This window comes from Hyaena hyaena, unplaced genomic scaffold (assembly GCF_003009895.1).
Source record: "Hyaena hyaena isolate Hyena2069 unplaced genomic scaffold, ASM300989v1 scaffold_411, whole genome shotgun sequence".
Lineage (NCBI taxonomy): Eukaryota > Metazoa > Chordata > Mammalia > Carnivora > Hyaenidae > Hyaena > Hyaena hyaena.
Genome location: NW_024081040.1, coordinates 1630093 through 1651536, shown reverse-complemented (window position 1 = coordinate 1651536; position 21444 = coordinate 1630093). Strand labels below are relative to the sequence as shown.

At 41.3% G+C, this 21444-nt stretch overlaps 1 protein-coding gene across 1 annotated transcript in view; it reads right to left on the bottom strand.

The window, feature by feature from the left end:
* The window catches only part of LOC120245182 (neuroendocrine convertase 2), a gene marked incomplete at its 3' end in the record, with an annotated part of 232254 nt that overhangs the window by 27310 nt on the left and 183500 nt on the right, over window positions 1–21444 (bottom strand). Inside the window, exon 6 of the mRNA XM_039252110.1 lies at window positions 1291–1367. Within this exon, the coding sequence (XP_039108041.1) occupies window positions 1291–1367 (77 nt within the window). The remainder of the gene's footprint in view (window positions 1–1290; window positions 1368–21444) is intronic.

The window sequence follows — 21444 nt, the reverse complement described above, 5'->3', positions numbered from 1 at the left end:
TCTGAGCCTGTTTCTTTATCACTGAACAGAGAGTGGCAACATTTATTTTACCTACATGAGTTTGCCATGGGAAGTAAAAGAAATGAGTTAAGTGATGTACACATATCATTATACCATTAATTGAAGTTCATACGGTTCTTATGAACTTTATCCAAGAACATCAATAATAAGGAAGCACTAGGTTTAAAGTCTAGTTGATTTTGAACAAGCAAGTCACACATATTTATTTCTCAGTATTTCTTACATGCAATCAACCATAAAGGCAAGAATTTTACTTGGAGAAAAAAGAGACTGTATATTTTCTTCCAAAACCAGTGGAAGAAAAGTCATACTTTTGGATGGACCATTGGGTAGTTCAACATGGTAGGATGCCAAGCAATACTTCAAACCTGTCAGTTGATGTTACCACATTGCATATTTGAAAATGTCTAAGAGAATAGATCTTAAAAAACCTCAACAGAAGAAAAACTATTTTTTTGGTACTATGTGTGGTGTCAGATGCTGACTAGACTTAATGCAGTGATCATCTTGTAATACACGCAAATATCAAATTGCTATGTTGTATACCTGAAATTAATATAATATCTTATGTCAATTTTACTTCAACTAAAAAAAATACTTCAAACCTTTGAGGATTATGCTTACTGCTCAGTTGCAAAGAACTACGTGAACCCTTATAAGGTTACAGCAGAAGCACTTTTCAAAATCATGTAGAAACAGAGCAGAGAGGCCAAACAGTTCTCTTCAACACATCAAGTGGAAATAGCACTTTTTTTTTTTTTATCATCTTGTGGCAAGTTGAAAAGGATTTCTGATTATTTCTATTATCTTTTTAAAATGTTTATTTTTTCAGAAAGAGAGATATCGAGTGCAAGTGGGTGAGGGGCAGAGAGAGGGGGGGACATAGAATCTGAAGCAGGCTTCAGGCTCTGAGCTGTTAGCACAGAGCCCGATGTGGGTCTCAAACCCATAAACTGTGAGATCATGACCTGAGCTGAAGTCAGACAATTAACTGACTGACCCACCCAGGTATCCCTCTTTTATCTTTAATAAAGAGGCAAATAACTCCCAACTCAACTGAACAAAATAGTCCCAAGACAATTCTAGAGGAACATTGCCGCATTAACAAAATCCAAGAATTTAGAGAATGTAGCTATGAAGGAGAAAAATCATAGTATAATTTAGGGAAGCACTGAGATTATTTTGCTGGTGATAGTCAAGCTTTAAAAAACAGAGTCAAACAAAACCCCCAGATCTAAAGTCAAAGGCGGCCCCTGAGGCCCAGTATACCTGTTGAACCAGTCATCTGTGTATCGAGGGTAGGGATAGGGGTCATTGCCGCTGAAGTCATAGCTCGCTTCCGCATTCTGAAAAACACAAGGCATCTCATTAGGTCAGTCAAGCCAGATGGACAGACCAGAGAGGGTGCAGCAAGACACGACTGTGTGATGTTTACAGGTCCTCTGTGGAGTGCTGTGTTAATGTTCCTTTCTGGGCCAGCCCTTACAAAGGGGTGACAGAGCCAGCGTGTCCGTGGATCTCTCTGTCCCTCCCTTTATCCTCTTTCCAGCCTTCCTCATTCCATTCCACTTCAGGCCCTCAATGAACTAGAAAATGTGAGTCCTGTGCTCTCCAGGACTGTCTCCATTTTAAGTTGAGTTACTATCTGTAGGTGAATGGGGTTCACCTAGAATCCAGGATTTATGTTACGCTTCCTGGGCTTGATGGTCAGAATGTTCTAGATCTTATGTCACAAGTGAGGCAACCTCTGGAGTGTTCTTGCTTTGTGCAGAAATCTCACTTCAGCTCCCTGCTTCAGACCGACATAGGCTTGTCTCCTTTATACTTATGGGTGTTAAGCCTCTGCCCAAGCCCCTAACATCAGCACAATATCAAACTCATTTATTCACTCAACAAGTTCAGTAAGAGTCGAATACATGCCAGTGATTATGCCAGATGTGGGAACACAGTGGTGCCATCCCTGTCTTTGTGTAACTTACAGCCTAGTTGGGAGCACAGACATCAATCAAATGACCAAATACATAAATATACAATTACAAATTGAGAATACTCTTATACCCTACAATATTCAGTTAGAAGTTTAAATTCTATGCACTCTAATACCTCCATTTTTCCCTTTGAGAATATTCTCCTCACAGAAATCAATTACGTATCCACTTAGTTTTCCATTTAGTTGTCTAGTTGGCTGACATTTGATTTTGGCTTCTGATGGGAAATGATCCCACCTTTTGGTGACTAATTCATCCCTTCCCACTGCCTTCTCTGCTTGCCTGGAATGCTCAGAATGAGAATCCCATGTTCCTCCGCTCTGTTTCTGAGCTCTTCAGTAAAGATCCAGATGGCTTCCTGGTCCACAGTATACATTTGGCTAAAAAGCACTGGATTAGATATATATTTCAGTGTGGGCATTTCTTGATTCCATGGGTCCTGCGACATTTTCAAGAATTGTGCCCTTTTATGAGGTAAAATACTTCAGTTTGTAAATCTGATGCATTAGTGGAATAATGTTTTTCAAAGCAAATTGATGAGTTCTATTAGTTTGTATTTCCATTTCCTGGATGGACAAAAGGCTATTAGTCACCAGTAGTTGTAGGAATCAGAAGTATAATACTAATTTATTTAAATAAATGTTGTGTTTGGGATAGACAGCACCCTGAAATTTGTGTTTTTAATTTTTTTCCAGTTTTTATGATTTAAATTCTAGTTAATTAACATGGAGTGTAATATTAGTTTCAGGTATAGGATATAATGATTCATCACTTATATACAACACCTGGTGCTCATCACAAATGCCCTCCTTAAGACCCATCACCCATTTAACTCCCATCCCCCACCCACCTTCCCAATTAGTTAAGAATCTGTTTAAGACTCCAGTTAAGAATATGTTTCTTGGTTTGCTTCTCTTTTTTCTTCCCCACTATGTTCACCTATTTTGTTTCTTAAATGCCACATATGAGTGAAATCATATGGTATTTATCTTTCTCTGACTGACTTATTTTGCTTAGCATAGTATTCTCTAGCTCAATCCATGTCACTGCAAATGGCAAGAGTTCATTCTTTTTGATGGCTGAGTAATAATCCCTTATATATCTATATATCTCACATCTTCTTTATCCATTCATCAGTCGATGGACATTTGGGCTCTCTCCATAGTTTGGCTATTGTTAATAATGCTGCTATAAACATTACAGGTGCATGTATCCCTTTGAATCAGTATTTTGTATCCTCTGGGCAAATACCAAGTAGTGCAATTGCTGGATCAGAGGGTAGTTCTATGTTTAACTTTTTGAGGAGCCTCCATACTGTTTTCCAGAGTGGCTGCACCAATTTGCATTCCCACGAATAATGTAAGAAGATTCTCCTTTCTCTACATCCTCGCCAATACCTGTTGTTTCCTGCGTTGTTAATTTTAGCCATTCTGACAGGTGTGAGGTGATACCTCATTGCATATTTTAAAGTATTTATTTATTTTGAGGGAGAGAGAGAGCGCACAAGCAGGAGAGATGGGTAGAGGGAGGGAGGGAGGGATAGAGAGAGAGAGAGAGAGAGAGAGAAAGAGAGAGAGAGAGCAAGAGAGAGAATCCTGAGCAGGCTTTGCACTGTCAGTGCAGAGCCCAATGTGGAGCTCAATTCCATGAACTGTGAGATCATGACCTGAGCTGAAATCAAGAATCAGAGGCTTAACCAGCTGAACCACCCAGGCACCCCATCTCATTGTGTATTTGATCTGTATTTCCCTGATGATAAGTAACATTCAACATCTTTTCATGTGTCTGTTGGCCATCTGGATGTCTTTTTTGGAAAAAACATCTATTCATGTCTTCTTCCTTTCTCTTAAGTGGATTTTCTGTTTTATGGGTGTTGAATTTTTAAGTTCTTTATATTTTTTGGATAGTAACCCTTTAGCGGATATGCCATTTGCAAATATCTTCTCCCATTCCAAAGGTTGCCTTTTAGTTTTGTTGATTGTTTCCTTCACTGTGCATAAGCTCTTTATCTTGAGGAGGTGCCAGTAGTTTATTTTTGCTTTTGTTTCCCATGACTCAGGAAACATGCCTAGTAAGAAGTTGCTGCAGCCAATGGCAAAGAGGTTACTGTCTGTTCTCTCCTCTGGGATTTTGACAGCTTCCGGTCTCACACCTAGCTCTTTCATCCATATTGGATTTATTTTTGTTTATGGTTTTAAATTTTTTTAATTTAAGAATTTTTGGTTTTATTGAGGTATCGATATACTTCATGTGTAAGGAGTTTGGGCATATACATACACCGACGATAACATCACCCCAAACAAGGTGCCGAAAGCATGTTCATTGCCTCTCCAAATTTCCTTTTGTTCTTTTGTGTCTGTGTGTTATTTTTGTTCTTGTCTTGGTGAAAATATTTAACATAGTTTAAAGCACACAATACTGTATTATTGACTGCGTTGCACAGCACAGTTCTAGAACTTACTCATGTGCATAACTGAAACTTCAAAAATCAATTCCTCATTCTCCACCTTCTCTTACTTCATTCAAAATTTGAACCAATCATTGCATCTTCTGTGTTGAACAATCCTATCTTTTTTTTTGAATCTAGGTCTTCTTTTAACACCTGGTCACCAGAGAGGACAACTTCCTATCTCCTCTGGCCATAATTATTGGCTCCAAATTATGTGTTCCTCCTTCTCCCCTTAAGTCCCAAACTACACTCATTTATTTACCATTTTAAAAGGTTTTATTCTCTATATGGTCTATATTTCCTGTCTCTAGGAGACACTCTCAGATTTGGCATGGTTTTTTGGTGTGTTTTATTTTCTTACTTTTCTTGAACTGTTTGGATTTCAGTTCTTTTGAGGGGTATTGTTTTGAAATAGTTACTATATTCAGTTACCCCTAACCTTCTCTGAATTTTTGAGACAAGAGCATTCTTAGGTAGAATTGATGCATGGAATATAGAGAGAAACCCAAGTTAACGCTTTTTCTTTGGGGCTTGAAAGCTGAGATTAAAGCCTAAACAATGTATTGGGAAAACTGTATGCTAAGCCTGGTTTGTTTCTCTACAGAAGACAGAAAAATTGCCTGGTGTAGGCAAGTTGAACAGAACATTCAACTAGTTGCTATTGTGAGGCCCTCAACGGGGGCTCTCTTTCTTCTGTTCTGGAGTGGGATGGGGGTATGTTGGAATGTCCAACAACGAGAGATCTGGGACTCATCTTAGGACGGGGTGTGTTGCTGCAGATCAGTAGTGGCTCCCCGGGATGTCTGAGTTCAGGGACTTGGGGTGGCCCCACTCTGCATTTCTTTGACTGTCAGTGTGAAGCAGGGGGCAAGAGAATATTCTGTGGGAGGCTGGCAAGGCAGAGAGTGTGACAGTAAGAACCAGCTGGCCTAGAAAGCTCGGGAGTTAGGACACTGAGGATCCAGAGCTCAGGCAGGATCCACATGAACCAACGACCAATCAGTGAGAATGGGGATGCAAGAGTGGAATCCAGGGGTACAGACGATGAGATGTTAGCACGAGCACTCCGCATCCTCTCCTCAGTGCTGTGCTGGTCCTTTGAAGCTCAAGGACAATTCTGGAGACAGCAGGGTGGGGTAACACCTGAACTGACCAAGGTCAAATTTCTGCCTTGATCCGGTGCAATCAGGTTGGCAGATAAGAAGTTAAATTCCATTAGAGAAAAGAAAAGTTGAAATTTTCTGCACCTCTGTGTTTGCTGCCTGATTGCCCTTTTCACAAGCTTTTCACCCTGGTTCACTTTTCTGGTTTATAATTATTACCTGTGATCAGGACTTAGGCTTTTTGGCTCCAATTCCTGATCCTGGAGAAAATGGCTTGCCCTGAGTTGGGTTGGGCTGGAGGGGACATTGAAGAGGTCTAATGGCAGAACTTGCAGCTGAGAATCCACAGAGCCCTGATCCCACTTTTATAACAAGAGAAAGACCTTGTATTGTCTGGGGTCAAATTCACTTCTGAATGTGAAATGGTTGGTGACTTACAAACTTTTTTTGGTCGTCTTTTAGTTAATTTGGTGACTAAGGCTTAATTCCTTGTGTAAGAGTCTACGCTGAGTATTAAGGAAGGCAAACAGTTGTGCGTGTAAGTCTTTTGGCTAAAAATCTAATGGTTTATAACAAGAAACAACAGTAAGCAATTTTTTGTAAGTGCTCTGTTTATACTTTTATGGCCCAAACCAAATCATTTATTTATTTGAATTACAGTGTTGCCTTCCATAAAATTATTTGTGTTCAGGAATAAATTAAACTGGCCTTGAGTTATGCTGGAATTTTCTAAAATAGCCATTAACATGGACATTTAGGGGGAAGTGGTGTCTCTGTAAATTTAATGTTCTGGTCATTCCAGGCTAAGCCAACTGCTTGTTTTGGTTTGAGTTCTTCTATAACTTCTTTTTTAAATGCATTAGTCTTATTTGCTTGCTTTAGAAAATACTAACTGTTTAGCAAACATAATTTAATCACAGATGATTCAGGATCAGGATGATTCAGAGTCATCACGAAGAACTTGAATTATCATTGTCCCATCGTGCAGAAAGTGAGAAGGCTGGACTGAATCCAAACTGACCTCAGAGTTGCCTTGAAGGAAGTTATTTCTGGAAGAAACTTCTGATAATGGCTCATTTCTCTTATAGGAATTGAATGCTAGAGGAAAAAATAAACCCTCTGGTATTTAATAATTTTAAGGCTTAATTTCTGAATATTTGACTGCAGAGTCAGAAAGCAGGACTAGATTAGCCCGTAGAAAGGAAGCTTAATAGTTATGACTTTGGTTGTTGTTTGTACTTTGAGTTTTCCATCAGAAAGCTGTCTGCACTTTAAGCTTCCTGAACATTAAGCTAAGAAAGTACAGGACCTTACTTATTTTCAAGTAATCTTCTGACTTCTTATGTCCCAGGTGCCACCTTTGTGCAGCCATCAAAGTCATAGGCCGACAAATGCCACACGTCAGATGCCAGAGCTGGTCTCACTGTGAAAGCCAGTGGTGAACCCAGTGGCAACCATGTCCCTGGCTTTCACATACACAGAGAAGCTTCTAAGACCCCCCCGAGACTGAACCTGGCTCCAGCACTGCCACTGTTACCCCAGATCTGGAAGTTAATACCTCTAGGACCTGCGGACTATCCCTGTTGGGGTTGTACACAATAAATGTGTCTGTAGGCATCAGCTTGGACTAGAGAAAGGGAGAGAAGTATTCAAGCCAGACAGATCTGGTGTCAAATATAAGCAGTTTGTTCTTGACAATTATCTTGTGTCCTGGAAACCCTAGTTTACTCAACTTTAAATTTTTTTTTTTAATGTTTTATTTATTTTTAGGAGAGAGAGAGACAGCGTGAGCAGGGGAGGGTCAGAGAGAGAGGGAGTCACAGGCTGAAACAGGCTCCAGGCTCTGAGCTGGCAGTCAGCACAGAGCCCGACGCGGGGCTCGAACCCACGAACTGCGAGATCATGACCCAAGCGAAAGTCGGACGCTTAACCGACTAAGCCACCCAGGCGCCCCTACTCAACTTTAAAATGCAGATGATAAAATGTAAGTACCTGGTTGCTGTGAGGATAAAATGAAAGAATCGATGTAAGCTAGCAAGTGCATTGTCCCAAAGTGTGGGCACTCTCTCACTCTTACTTCTTTTGTGTTCTTCACTTTCTTTGATCACCTATAGCAAGAGTCACAAAATATGGTATGTACCAAATCTCGCTCAATACCTGTTTTTGAAATTAAAGTTTTATTGGAACATAACCAGGTCTATTTGTTTAATTGCCAATGGTTGCTTTCAGACTCCAACAACAGGCTTAAGCAGTTGTGACAGAAACCAACAAATCTTAAAATATTTACTTTTATAGCAACTCAGGCTGGCCTCTGAGAGCCTGAGGTCTACACTATAGCATCTTGCCCAGTCGTTGTCTTCCTGAGGGGACCCCTTTGTTTTGAGACATACCCATCCCATGTCCCATCCTGTCTAGGTGGGCTGTAGCTGCTGAAAAGGAATCTGATATACACTAGCCTTATTATGTTGCTAGGAGTTTGACATTGACCTCTCCTGGGTCTCATGCCAGTCAAAGGTGGTTCATCAGGTGTTACTGTGGTCAGAAACTGGTGGGGACACTTGTGGAGGCAGAAGGGAGCATCAGGCTGGGATGGCAGGGAAGCCTCATCACTATTTCCACCATCCCCCTGTCCATCACTGGTTGAAGTCTGTTTCTAGACACAATCCCCCTGTCCATCCCCCTGTCTATCCCCCTGTCCATCACTGGATGAAGTCTGTTTCTAGACACAAGGCCTTACCCACCTTCCATTTTGAAGTACGATGCTGCATTGACATTATGACGATACTTTGCTTTCCTCAGAGGCAATATGATTAACATGGGTCCACGGCTGTGAGAGAACACTTATCTTTAGAGCATCAAGGAGCAACCTCTATGGCCTGACTACAATATTAGGAATGTGTTATTTTTTAAAATCAGGGCTGCCCATGCACAGTTGTGCAGGTTGTGTCTTGCATAAGGGTGCACTTGACTCCACAAGCTGTGTGCCCTGGGGTGGGGCTTTAAAAAAATAATTGACCAGCCCTGGGGTGGGGGCACCATTTTCTCATTTGTTAGCCTAGAAGGGAGCACATTTCCTAATTTGTTTGCCTGGAAGGAGGGTGCAATTTCGCAACTCATCCACCAGTAGGGGTGTGCTTCCTTCAATTCCACACATATACATGTAAGTACTACCATGTCCATGAACCACGGCAAGTAGATCTCCCTAGTTAGAATCATCTATAAGCTCACACATCAAAGAAATTGTACTAGGGAGACAAGATGTGCCCTGTGAAATGTCAAGGAATACCAGACTTCAATAATATCTCAAACAATGGGAGTTTATGAGTACAGTGTGGTATATGGTTAATCGTCAATGAGATTCCTACAGATATAGGCTCTCAGAACAAGAAAGTACATCCATCCCATTTGTCTCTTTATTCTGGCTTGCTACTTTCCCTGAAGGCGTTTAACCAAATAACCCAGCTAGGAGCTGTGTAACTGTATTAGCTGAAATTGCACTGAGCTCATGGACTAATGAAAGAGAAATGAGCTTCCCCAGATAGACTTGCAAACTGCAACCATATTGCCCCAGAACAAAGCTCATCTGTATGGAAACTGAGCAGCAAAATAGCCCAGTCCTTTAGAGTCTGCAGAATTTTGCTGTTGTGCTTACTTGCATCTAATATGGTCATGGCTGAATGTTCCCAACTGTGCCTATTTTGATTTTCCTCAAATAATTCTCCCACATGTGCTGCTTTAATGATAATGTTCAGCTCACTTTTGACTGAAACCAACATTAAAGGGATTTATGTCTATATTAAGTCTGGCTGTAAAACTTAATGAAATTTAACATTTCTCCAGCACTCAAAAATTTAAGAAAAAGATGCATAGTCAGAAAATTGTTTGAAATCTTTCTTTTCTACTCCTAAGATTGCAAGAGTTGTGTGTTTTTCCAGTGATGGGGTGTTATCTCATGATGGATTTGACACCTCCTTCCATCACTTCCTTCTTGCTCTGGTAAATTCCAGTAATTTAGTCACTGGAGTATTCTTGGGGTAAGAGAAGAAGGTAACATCATAGTCAGGCTGGGCAAGCATCACTATGTCCCCAGGCCATGTCCTGGACCACTAGACTTTTTATATTTTCCAAAGCTAAGCAGCTCCTTTCTTGGCCTGCAGGGTTGCTTTTATCAGCAAGTCAGAGAGAGGTTCTAAGCAGTACACATAAGAAGAGAAAATAATATTAATTCCCAATGGTTATCACAGAGGCTTAAAAATGAGTGCCCTTTAAGGGCGCCTGGATGGCTCAGTCAGTTAAGCATCTGACTCTTGATTTCATCTCAGGTCGTGATCTCACGGTTTGGGGGAATTGAGCCCTGCTTGGGATTCTCTCCCTCCTTTTCTCTCTGCCCGTCTGTAACTTGCACACATGTGCCCTCTCTCTTAAAATAAACAAACATGAAAACAATTAAAGAGAAAAAGAATGAGCACCTTTTAGTTTTCAAAGGAGTTAAAATCTCTTATTTAATGTTCTCCCAAACCCTAGGGATAAGAAAGCAGATGGTACTGAAGGAAGAGGTGGGGCTATGTCTAAGAAACAGTCAGAGGAACACCTCTGTAGATTTATCCCTGCCTGTCCACATCTTGACTTGTCTTATCACTTCATAAGGCCAGTGAAATGGGTTCTGGCTAGATGAGGCTGATTCCCACCCACAAAATTTAAGATCTTCCCTGAAAGTGTGAATTCCTGGGGCTGATCTTCATTGAGAAGAAGCTGCCACTCACTGTAGTTAATCTCTGAGGGCTGGCTTGGTCCCGTTGATAGGGTCTCACACTTGTTCAGAAAGAGTTTACATCTTTATTATCACTAGCTGCCAAGTCAGATTTAGCATTTCCTTTAATTATGGTTGGAGACTACAAGCCACAATATTATTAGCAGGACCTGTGAGCTTGTCACCAACACGTATTTTCATATCACGTTACAGTTGTTGCAGATAGGCTGAAATTATTTTTCTACTCGCGCCTACCTGCTACTAGATTTTGTTGTTCAATGTATTTAGAAAGAATGATACATATACCATTTCACACTTGTATTTTTACACGTTGATAACTGTGTTTCAACATAGTTGCTTTCTTTGATTCTCTCATGTATTTTGTTTATGAATTTAAAATCCTTTTCTGAGAAGGAGGGGAGACAGTTGTGTATGCGGGTGGTTGGTGTGCAAATTGGTGCAATTTCTTGGAAGAGGAATTTGACAATATCTATCAAAATAAAAGATCCACAGACTCTTTGACAAAGTCATCCCACTTCTAAGAATTTATCCTAAAGATATACTTGTACATGTATGAAATACTTGCTTTTCAATGCATTCATGGCAGCATGATTGTAAATGTTCAATAGTGGAGCCAACCTAAATAAACAATGGGGACTCCATCAGATGTCAAACTCTGCAGCCTCAGTAAAGAATGGGGGACCAAGCCTATCATGAACTAATTCCCTAAGAGGTATAGTCAAATAAGAAAGGCAGTGTGTAGGGGTGCCTGGGTGGTTCAGTCAGTTAAGCATATGACTTCAGCTCAGGTCATGATCTTGTGTAGATCATGGGTTCGAGCCCCACATCAGGCTTTGTGCTGACAGCTCATCTTCATATTCTGTGTCTCCCTCTCTTTGTCCTTCCCCAGCCTGCACTCTTGTCTTCTTGTCTCTCTCAAAAATAAGTAAACATTGGGGTGCCTGGGTGGCTCAGTCAGTTGAGCCTCAGGTCATGATCTCATGGTCTGTGGGTTCAAGCCCCGCATCTGGCTTTGTACTGACAGCTCAGAGCCTGGAGCCTGCTTCAGGTTCTTTGTCTCCCTCTAGTTCTGCCCCTCCCCTGCTCATGCTCTCTCTTTCACTCTGTCAAAATTAAGTAAACATTAAAAAAAAGAAGAAGACGCCAATACTATCTTCATTTAAAACAATAAGTAAACATTAAAAAAAAATTAAAAGAAAGGCCACGTGTAGAATAGAGTGCCTCGTGTGCTCCTAATTGCACAGAGGAGAAAGATATTCTTAAAGCATTTTTTCAAAAAAGTTTATTTATGTTGAGAGATGGGGGGAGGGGTGGGCAGAGAGAGAGAATCCCAAGCAGGCTCTACCCTGTCAGCATAGAGCCCTACATGGGGCTCAAACTCATAAACCATGAGATCATGACCTGAGCCTACTGAGCCACCCAGGTGGTTTGAGAGGATATTCTTTATAGTAAATGCATACAGTAAATACATATCTGGAAAGATACCTAAGAACATCTATATGGTACTTTGCCTCTAGGGAGGGTCATAGGGTCTGGGGTGGAAGGAAAACATAATTTTCATGTAATTTTATTCTATGTAATTTTTTTTTTGCCATAATAACAACAAGTATCACACAATGAGTGGTTGTTTTGTGCAAAGGGCTCTTTTGGATGCTTTGTATGCATCAGCTTCTCCTCATAACATCCTTAGGGGGTAGACAATATTCTTCTCAGTTTCATTCTGTGAGCAAGGAAACTGAAGCACAGAGACATTGAGTATTTTGCCTGAGGTCACAAAGAGGAAAAGAGACAGAGTCTCTGACAGCATGGAGCCTGCTTGGGATTCCCTAGAGCTTTCTCTCTCTCTCTCTCTCTCTCTCAAAATCAATCAATCAATCAATCAATCAATCAGGCAGTCTGACTCCAGAGAAACCCTCTTCTAACGGTGCAGCCTTTCTGTTCTGCATAAGAACATAACCATCACAGAGGCACCTGGGTGGCTCAGTCAGTTAAGCATCTCACTTCAGCTCAGGTTATGATCTCACCGTTTGTGAGTTCAAGTACTGCATCAGGCTCTCTGCTGTTAGCATGGAGCCCACTTTGGATCCTCTGTCCCCCTCTCTCTCTGTCCCTCCCTTGCTAGCATGAGCTCTCTCTCTCTCTCTCTCAAAAAGAAATAAACATTTTTTAAAAAGGACATAACCATCACATACTATTAGATGCATTGTTTAAAAGAGAAAAAATGCCTAGCAAACAGAAGGGAATGATTAGTGTATTTACTCTCTACAATGTCCATGGGTCATTCTGTCTCAATCCAAGCATATATATTGAGCCAATAATTTAACTCCCACCCGGGGACGCACTCACTAAAGAGCCAGGAAGCACCTCTCTTACTTTGCATGATCCATTCATTTTTCAAACAGCATAGTTTCGGTTAGTAAACGCTCTCATCCAAGGTAGGTATGACGCCTTTGAAGCCTAAAGCAGCAAATGTGCTTTCAAAGAGAAATCTCCTTCTGCTTTCAACAGCAAGCTTCAAGCCAGTCCCCTTCCCTCTCGATTATGTTGTTCCTCTTAGAAGTAGAACTCTTTTTGAAAACCAAACCTCACAGTATATGTAATAGCATGGGTGACTGGATTTCTCAGAAACTGAAATCTTGGAAATACTTCTTTTTCTTTCTCCAGAGCCTCTTCAACACTAATTGGTGGCCCTTGGATTTCTTAATTTTTTTCTTAATGTTTATTTATTTTTGAGAGAGAGACAGAGTGTGAGTGGAGGACAGTCAGAGAGAGAGGGAGACACAGAATCTGAAGCAGGCCTCCAGGCTCTGAGCTGTCAGCACAGAGCCCGACACAGGGCTTAGACGGATGAACCATGAGATCATGACCTGAGTCGAAGTTGGATGTTTAACCAACTGAGCCACCCAGGTGCCCCTTGGTGGCCCTTGGATTTCTGAGCACAGTTTGAAAATCGCTGGCCAAGAGAGGTGTTTCATGGGATGCATGCACTCTGCACCTTCAATAATACGGTCTTGCAGACCAGACCGTGACTTCTTTCAAAGCGCTCCCCTGATTGTTCTTATTATGCCAACAGCAAGTCTCCATTGCGTGCACCGTGTCTTTAATACCTTTCTCCTCCTTGCCTTGTTATCTGGCAAGCATTGGCAGGCAGGGTAGCCAGCTTGAGTTGTTTTCATGGTATTTATTTTGACAGTTACTTTCCATTTATGTCAAGGGATATTGGTTGTTTATCTGTTTGAAATAGTGATTCACAGTTTCCCTTCAAAGCACATTCATTTACGATAAAAGAGGTGAGTAAATTTAAGGAAACCTCCTAGGTAAATAATAGCACTCATGGTGAGAATCGTGCAGGTGTGTTTGGGGCTGGTCAGTGTTTGGGAACCACTGCCATAAAGCACTGTCAATATTACAGCTTCAGATTCTTCTGTTGTCAGCAGACTCAGCCTCAAGAGGGGCCAAGAACTGACTATCTGCACTGAAGATCTGAAGGACTAATGGAAAAGACTTTCAATCCTCAAATCTCAATCACATCACTTGTCTTTTCAACATTCTAGCTTCAGTTCTTTACATTCTATAGGCTCTTGGCCTTTATTCATGCATTCAGCCTATCATTTATTTTTTTTCATTGAACAAATATTTCTCGAGTGCCAACTACTTGCCAGTCATGGTAGAGTAGCAAGCCACTTTTGGAGAGGAAGATACACGAGCTGAGGCGCCTTGCCCTTGGCTGTCATGAGCGAGTACGTGAATTATGGACGGATACCCAAGCTTCCGACACAGTCTTTGGCAGCCACTGTGAGTTTCAACTCAGGCTGCTCAGTGGAATTACCCAGGGAACTTCTAGGAGGATGAATACTTGAGTGGCGCCTGGATTCTGATTCAATTGATCTGGGGCAGGGCTTGGGCATTCGTAGTTAAAAAAAACCCAACTCTGGGGCACCTGGGTGGCTCAGTCAGTTAAGCATCTGACTTCGGCTCAGGTCATGATCTCACAGATCATGAGTTCAAGCCTTACGTTGGGCTCTGTGCTGACAGCTCAGAGCCTGGAGCTTGCTTCGGAGTCTGTGTCTCCCCTTCTCTCTGCCCCTCCCCGTTCATGCTCTGTCTCTTTCTGTTTCTCAATAATAAATAAATGTTAAAAAATTAAAAAAAAAACCCAGCTCTGCAGGTGATTCTGATGTATAGTCAAGGTGAGCTAACACCCTTGTTTATTACTCATATTCTGGTTCCCTTGCTGCATACAGTGTGGCCTATAGATAAATAGCACCGACATCACCCGAGCACTTGTTAGAAACACAGAATCTGAGACTATACCCCCAGCTGACTGAATGTGAATCCACATATTACCTGCATCTCTAGGGGATTCGTGTATGATTCTTTTATTTGTAAAGTGGGTGCAAGGGGTCAAGCCTGTCTTTGGCCCCTCTTTTCTGCTTACATATCCATAATCTCCCTGTTACACCCACTTCTCCACCACTTTCTCTCTTCCCCCTTCCACCTAAACTCTCTGACAGGAAGAAATTGAATTTGATAAGCCATTCATATCTTAGCATAAATAAGTTTATTACGGTGCCTTTTCCAGCATTATTTGCATTAGCAGAAGAGAATGGACATGGAAAGGAGCCAAAAAACTCAATTTCTAATAGTAGAGACTGAAGGGTGGTATTTTGGAAGCATCAGGAGTTCTTGGCATCTCTCAGAGTGAAGTGACTTTCCATGGAGAAAGTCAGTTCTGAGAATAGAGTTGTTACAATGGATTACTTGGTTCTGAAGGAGTGGCCTGATGGACCAAGGAAAACAAGAAAGCAAGATAAAGTGTGCAGTTACTATGCATAATATTATGGGCTTCTCTATGCTTCTGGCAGGTGAGAACTGTCACAGGAATTGATTCTGCAAGAAAGAGTGGAAGTTCAAAGTGAAGGTTTTCCTGCTGTTAAATAATTTTGGATGAATATTAAGGTGTGAATTATTTTTTGCTTCCTGCTGCTTAAAATAAAGTTTCTGTCAAAACTTTAAAAATATACTTAATTATAGACAAAACTCAATGTCAACCTGCTTTAATAGCAATGAGAATTAAAGCATTTCTTTAAAAATGTGTGTATATTTCAACACCCTCTCAGTTGTACACACCTGCCTCTTTCCTGAAAAGAAACAACGTGTGTTTCCTGGATTCTAACAAGTGTCATAGAGAAACTAAAGCTAACGATGTAGTAAGTTGTAATCTGGATTTAGTAAAATGAGAGTGCACAGAGACAATCACCTCTGAGCATAGATCCTGCTGGAAGCCAATGTTAGCGCACAACTGGTTCAATCAGGTGGTTCAATCAGGCGGGTGGTCATTCCTTCTGGCCCTGTGCTAACACTGCTGGATCCCCTTCTTCCCCGGGGACCTTCACCGCCAAGGTGTCTCTGGGTCCCCACAAGGACAGAGTTGACCTTGAGCGAGTTGTACAAAGGCAGCTCGCAGCAGTGCTGAGAGCCTCTATCACTTCATTACCCGTCACGTCGGGAGAGGGTGACACAGAGGCAGCAGCTAATTTCAGGTTGAAGGAAAAGAAAAGATGCGGGTTTAAGAAAGGCAGTCCAAGTTAGTCTTAATAGCTTAATGAGAAGGTGGGGGGAGCGATCTCCCAGGGTGACTGCAGGGATGTCCTCCGGGACCCAGGACGGAAGAGGGGCACCCTCGGAGGGGCTGACAGTAGCTGCTGTTGGACCTCACATCTCGTCTGGGAGGTAGATTGAAGAGGCTGGGAGTAGCCTGTTCAAAGGCTGTTCAAGCTCACTTTTCCCAGTCTCACAAAGACAGAGTGTGCTCTTAGTCCCTGTAATAGCAACTGTGTAAATCAGCAGGACGAGAGAAAGACATTGTTTGGAAAGGGAATCAGGAGAGCATCTAGCAGCCAGGGTTTAAATTTGTGTTGTCAAGGTGACAAGGTACAAGTTGATTTGTGTTTCCCTTCTTTTGACTGGGTATTCTGCGATGTTGTAGAGATAAAAGATCACTGCTTTGCCCCCCTAGGGTCCTTTGTGAGTGTTCCGCTTGCCTTTGAATGGCTGCAGGGTCCCAGGCCACTGGACTATGAATCCAGATATCCTGGGAGAGAGGGAGATGCTGCTTTATAGCCCTTCCGGTCTAACTGATTAGACAACTTCTGTACCGTCCGCCTCTCCTTATTCAGCCTTAAAAATAGCAAAGAGCTCACCAATAACAGTCACCTCAGCGAAGGGGCTGTTCAGTCCAAATGTGATTTATTGGAAACTATCTCCAAAAACAATGTTTTTTCCACCTGTCAAAAGCATAGCAATATGAAGAAGAAAAAGATCACTCAAGGGTCTATTGTTATTATACATACAGGTACAAGTTTTAGGTATAAATCACATACATGTATAAATCAACACAAATTAATGTCAGCTGAAACTCACAATAGTTTTGAGAATTGAGTATTGTAACCCCCATTTTATAGATAGGAAAACTGAGGCTCTGGGGGTGTGTGATTTGCTCAAGGCTTTTCAATTAGAAGTGGTTGACTTTGTTCTAGGAATGTGATCAGACGCAGACTCATTCTCTTCTCTCAGTCTCTCTTCCTGCAAGACATCTGCAGGTCATTCCTACCATAAAACACGGGGGAAAAATGATGAGACTCCGCACCCTTGGAATTGGATGGGAACATTAATACCTGAGATAAATGATATAGCAGCAAGGTGTGTGTGTGGTTCAGGGGGGGTCCTCAAGGCTTTCGTTGTCACTTACATTTGCATCCATAGTAAATCAAGCTCAAAATTTTCCCACAATCTTTTCTCTTGTCTTTTTTTTTTTTCAAAGTTAATCCCTGCTTTAGTGATTCTTTTTAGGATAACCTTACTAACAGGAGATGATGGATACAGAGTGTTATGACCTTGGGAGAGAAGCGCAAAGGAAGACAAGGCCCATTGTAAATACCTCAGTGTTTACAGCTGGGAAAAAAAAAAAAAAAAAAAAAAAAACCTAAGTGGATCAGTTCCATTCCATGAAGAAGTTGTTTGAGTCTTACCTTTGAACAAGCCCAATTTCATGTTCCCAGCTAATGTGAAATGTGACACAGAAAAGGACTGATCCCTCACTGTTCTGGAGAAAGATGAAATGCACTTCTGGCTCCTTTCACAGCTGTTCATCATTTTAATTGGTTTTGAAGCCAAAAAAACTTGACAGCGCTTGTGATGGGAATCCAACTTCATAATTCAGAAACTATGGAAAAGTGATTACAGCCTTCATTTGGAGGCTGTGCACATACCTTATTAAGTTGCTACAAGGATGGAGTGCCAGAATCCACATTAATCACACCATCACTTTGTGCACAGGGGTTGCACCGGTTGAATTATGGGTGCTAGGTTTTTGGGGAAGGAAATACAGTGCTCTAGACCTTTTGGGGATGATATGCCCTCACTCATGGGGCTCCTCACCACCTCGCTACCAGCTTCAGGTTTGGCATTTCTAAGACCCATGGAGAATGCTCATCTTCCTCCTTGTCTTCCTGTTCCGTGGCCATCCCCCACACACACACTGCCCACCCCAATGACTCCTCTTCAGTCCCATCTGAGCACCTCCCTTTTGACCTTCTCATAACGCATAACTGTCCCAATCACAGATACCACACCTCGTTCTCTGCTCTCCACTGCATGGTCTCCTACCCCTTCCTTCACTGACCTTCACGATATCTCACTGGGGTCTGCAAATCCCCTGCCCACTCCACCTTCTGTTTGTGACTTCACCAGCCCATTGGCGCCTGCATGCTTTCTATCAGCATCAGACCACATTCCCTAGAGTGGGCAGCACCACTGTCTCACTCTTCGGCTTAACCCCCAAGCCATTCATGATTACTGATCTCTCTCAGGGGTCCCTAAACTTTCTGGAAGGGCCCGCTGGTAAATGTTTTAGCCTTTGTGGACCATATGATCTCTGTCACAATGACTCACTTCTGCCTTAGGTGAACAAGTTGGTGTGGCTGTGTTCCCATAAAACTCTATTTACAAACAACAACCACAAAAGGGCAATGTGTGGGCTGCAGTTTGGGGGAACCTGTTTTCTTGAGTTGAATTGTGTCTGCTAAAAAGATTTATTGAAGTCATAACCTTGGTATGGAAGACCAAATCCCCTGTGAATGTGACCTTATTTGGAAATACCACGTTTACTGATGTAAACAAGTTAAATGAGACCATACTAGGTTAGAGTGGGCTTTAAATCCAATGACTGGTGTCTTTATAAGCATGCCACATGGGAGCACCTGGGTGGCTCAGTTGGTTAAGCGTCTGACTCTTGATCTCAGCTCAGATCATGATCTCACAGTTCATCTGCACTGGTGGCATGAAGCTTGCTTGGAATTCTCTCCCTCTCTCTCCTTCCCACCCCCTCTGTGCCCCTCCTCTCCTCACTCTCTCATAATAAAGAAATAAACTTTTTAATCTAAAAAAAGCCATGTGAGGGGATAGAGACAGAGACACGGAGGGAGGAAAATGTCAGCTTGGAGGTGAAGACAGAGATTAGAAAGGAAAGCCAAGGAAAGGAAAGCCAAGGAAAGCCAAGGGTTGCCCACAATCACCCAAGACCAGGGGAGAGACATGGAACCAAATCTCCCTCAGAGTCTCTGGAAGAACCAGCCATGTTGTGACCATGACTTCAGACTTCTGGCCTCGAGGACTATGAGAGAATAAACTTCTGTGGTTATAAGCCACCCAGCAGTCTAGGAAACATGTATAGGACTCCAGGCTCTAGTGTTAACTTCTTGTACACCCTGCCAAGCACTCCATCCATGCCTATGCTCTGTGCTGTTTCATCTGTAGAGAGTTCTTTTCTCCCTAAATCAGGCTAAGCTGAGTCAGCTCAAATATCATCCCATTTAAGATCTCTCCCCATGTGACCCTCTGTTTTGGCTAGATATCCATCCACAATACTTGCCTCACTTTTCCATCCCGTCCAGTTTACTGTAAGTGGTTCAAGGATGTGGACCATATTTTATTTGATGCCACTATGGGGACATAGAGGATGTCAGTGCATATTCAATGAATGAATGAATGAACTAATTACAAGACAAATGATTGTCTAAAATCATTTTGTTAACTCTAGTCTCATTTGACCATGTAAGTTATCAGGTGGAACTTGCTCATTTTCTACATACTAACAAGATTATTAAAATAAGACAGTTTGTTTTTGGAACTGGGCAGAACGACACAAGCATGCTTCCATGGCGTTTCAAACCTCTAATATTCACCTTTTCATTAGTCGTGGTTTTGTGCGTTAGATGTTGACTTCCCTAAACTTCCTTTTTTATGTGCCAGTGTCTTACTACTTTATGTATACCATGATTAACTATGGTGGTGCTGTATGCAGCATTATTTGCATATTTTAATTGGATTTTTCCTTATTATTTCAGAAAAACAAGGGGAAATTGGAAAAATGGAATAAGCTGACACTAGATATAAAAACAGAGGTCTCATACACTTAATTCAACTGAAACAAGATAGAAATCATTATGTGTGTTGCAAAAGGCAAATCTTTAGCCTCAATTGAATACTTACTGAATTTAACTCAGCTGTGTTCAATTGCGATAGAAAAGAAAAATTTTTAAATATTTTACCTTTTCGAAGACAAATCATCAAAAATTATATCTAAGAATTTAGATATAATAGGGATTATATAATTATGATAATATTTTTAGCTTTCTTGGAATATATTCATATTATAAACTCACATTAATGAGCAAATTTGGGAACTGCATATGTTTTCAAAAAAATTTCAAATGGAGATTGTCTTTTTTCCATTGGATGCTCTTCTCCGCTTTGTCAAAGATTAGTTGGCCATAAATTTGTGCGTCCAATTCTGAGTTCTCTGTTCTATTCCATTGGTCTATGTGTCTGTTTTTGTGCCAATACCATACTGTCTTGGTGACTACAGCTTTGTAGTAGTGGCTAAAGTCTGGGATGGTGATGCCTCCCGTTTTGGTTTTCTTCTTCCATATTACTTTGGCTATTTGGGGCCCTTTGTGGTTCCATACAAATTTTAGGATAGTTTGTTCTAGTTTTGAGAAGAATGCTGGTGCAATTTTGATTGGGATTGCATTGAATGTGTAGATTGCTTTGGGTAGTAATGCCATTTTAACAATATTTACCCTTTCGACCCATGAGCATGGAATGTTTTTTTGTTTCTTTGTGTCTTCAATTTCCTTCATAAGTTTTCTATAGGTTTTATCACACAGATCTCCTATATCTTTGGTTAGATTTATTCCTAGGTGTTTTATGGTTTTTGTGCAATTGTGAATGGGATCAGTTTCTTGCTTTCTCTTTCTGTTGCTTCATTATTGGTGTATAAAAATGCAACCAATTTCTGTATGTTGATTTTGTACCCTGCAACATTGCTGAACTCATGGATCAGTTCTAGTAGGCTTCTGGTGGAGTCTGTAGGGTTTTCTATGTAGAGTATCATGTTGTTTGCAAAAAGTGAAAATTTGACTTCTTTACCAATTCGGATGCCTTTTATTTCCCTTTGTTGTCTGATTGTTGACGCTAGGACTTCCAGCACTATGTTAAACAACAGTGGTGAGAGTGGACATCCCTGTCGTGTTCCTGATCTCAGGGAGAAAGCTCTCAGTTTTTCCCCATTGAGGATGATGTTAGCTGAGGGCTTCTCATAGATGGCTTTTATGATGTTTAGGTAAGTTCCTTCTCTCCCGACTTTCTCGAGGGTCTTTATTAAGAAGAGATGCTGTATCTTGTCAAATGCTTTTTCTGCACCTCTCAACAGGATCATATGGTTTTTATCTTTTCTTTTGTTAATGTGATGTATCACATTGATTGATATGCGAATACTGAACCAGGCCTGTAACCCAGGAATGAATCCCACTTGATCATGGTGGATAATTCTTTTTATGTGCTGTTGGATTCGATTTGCAAGCATCTTGTTGAGGATTTTTGCATCCATATTCATCAAATATTGGCCTGTAGTTCTCTTTTTTTTGCTGGGTCTCTGTCTGGCTTGAGAATCAAAGTGATGCTGGCTTTGTAAAATGAGTCTGGAAGTTTTCCTTCGATTCTATTTTTTGGAATAGCTTGAGAAGAATGAGTATTAATTCTGTTTTAGAT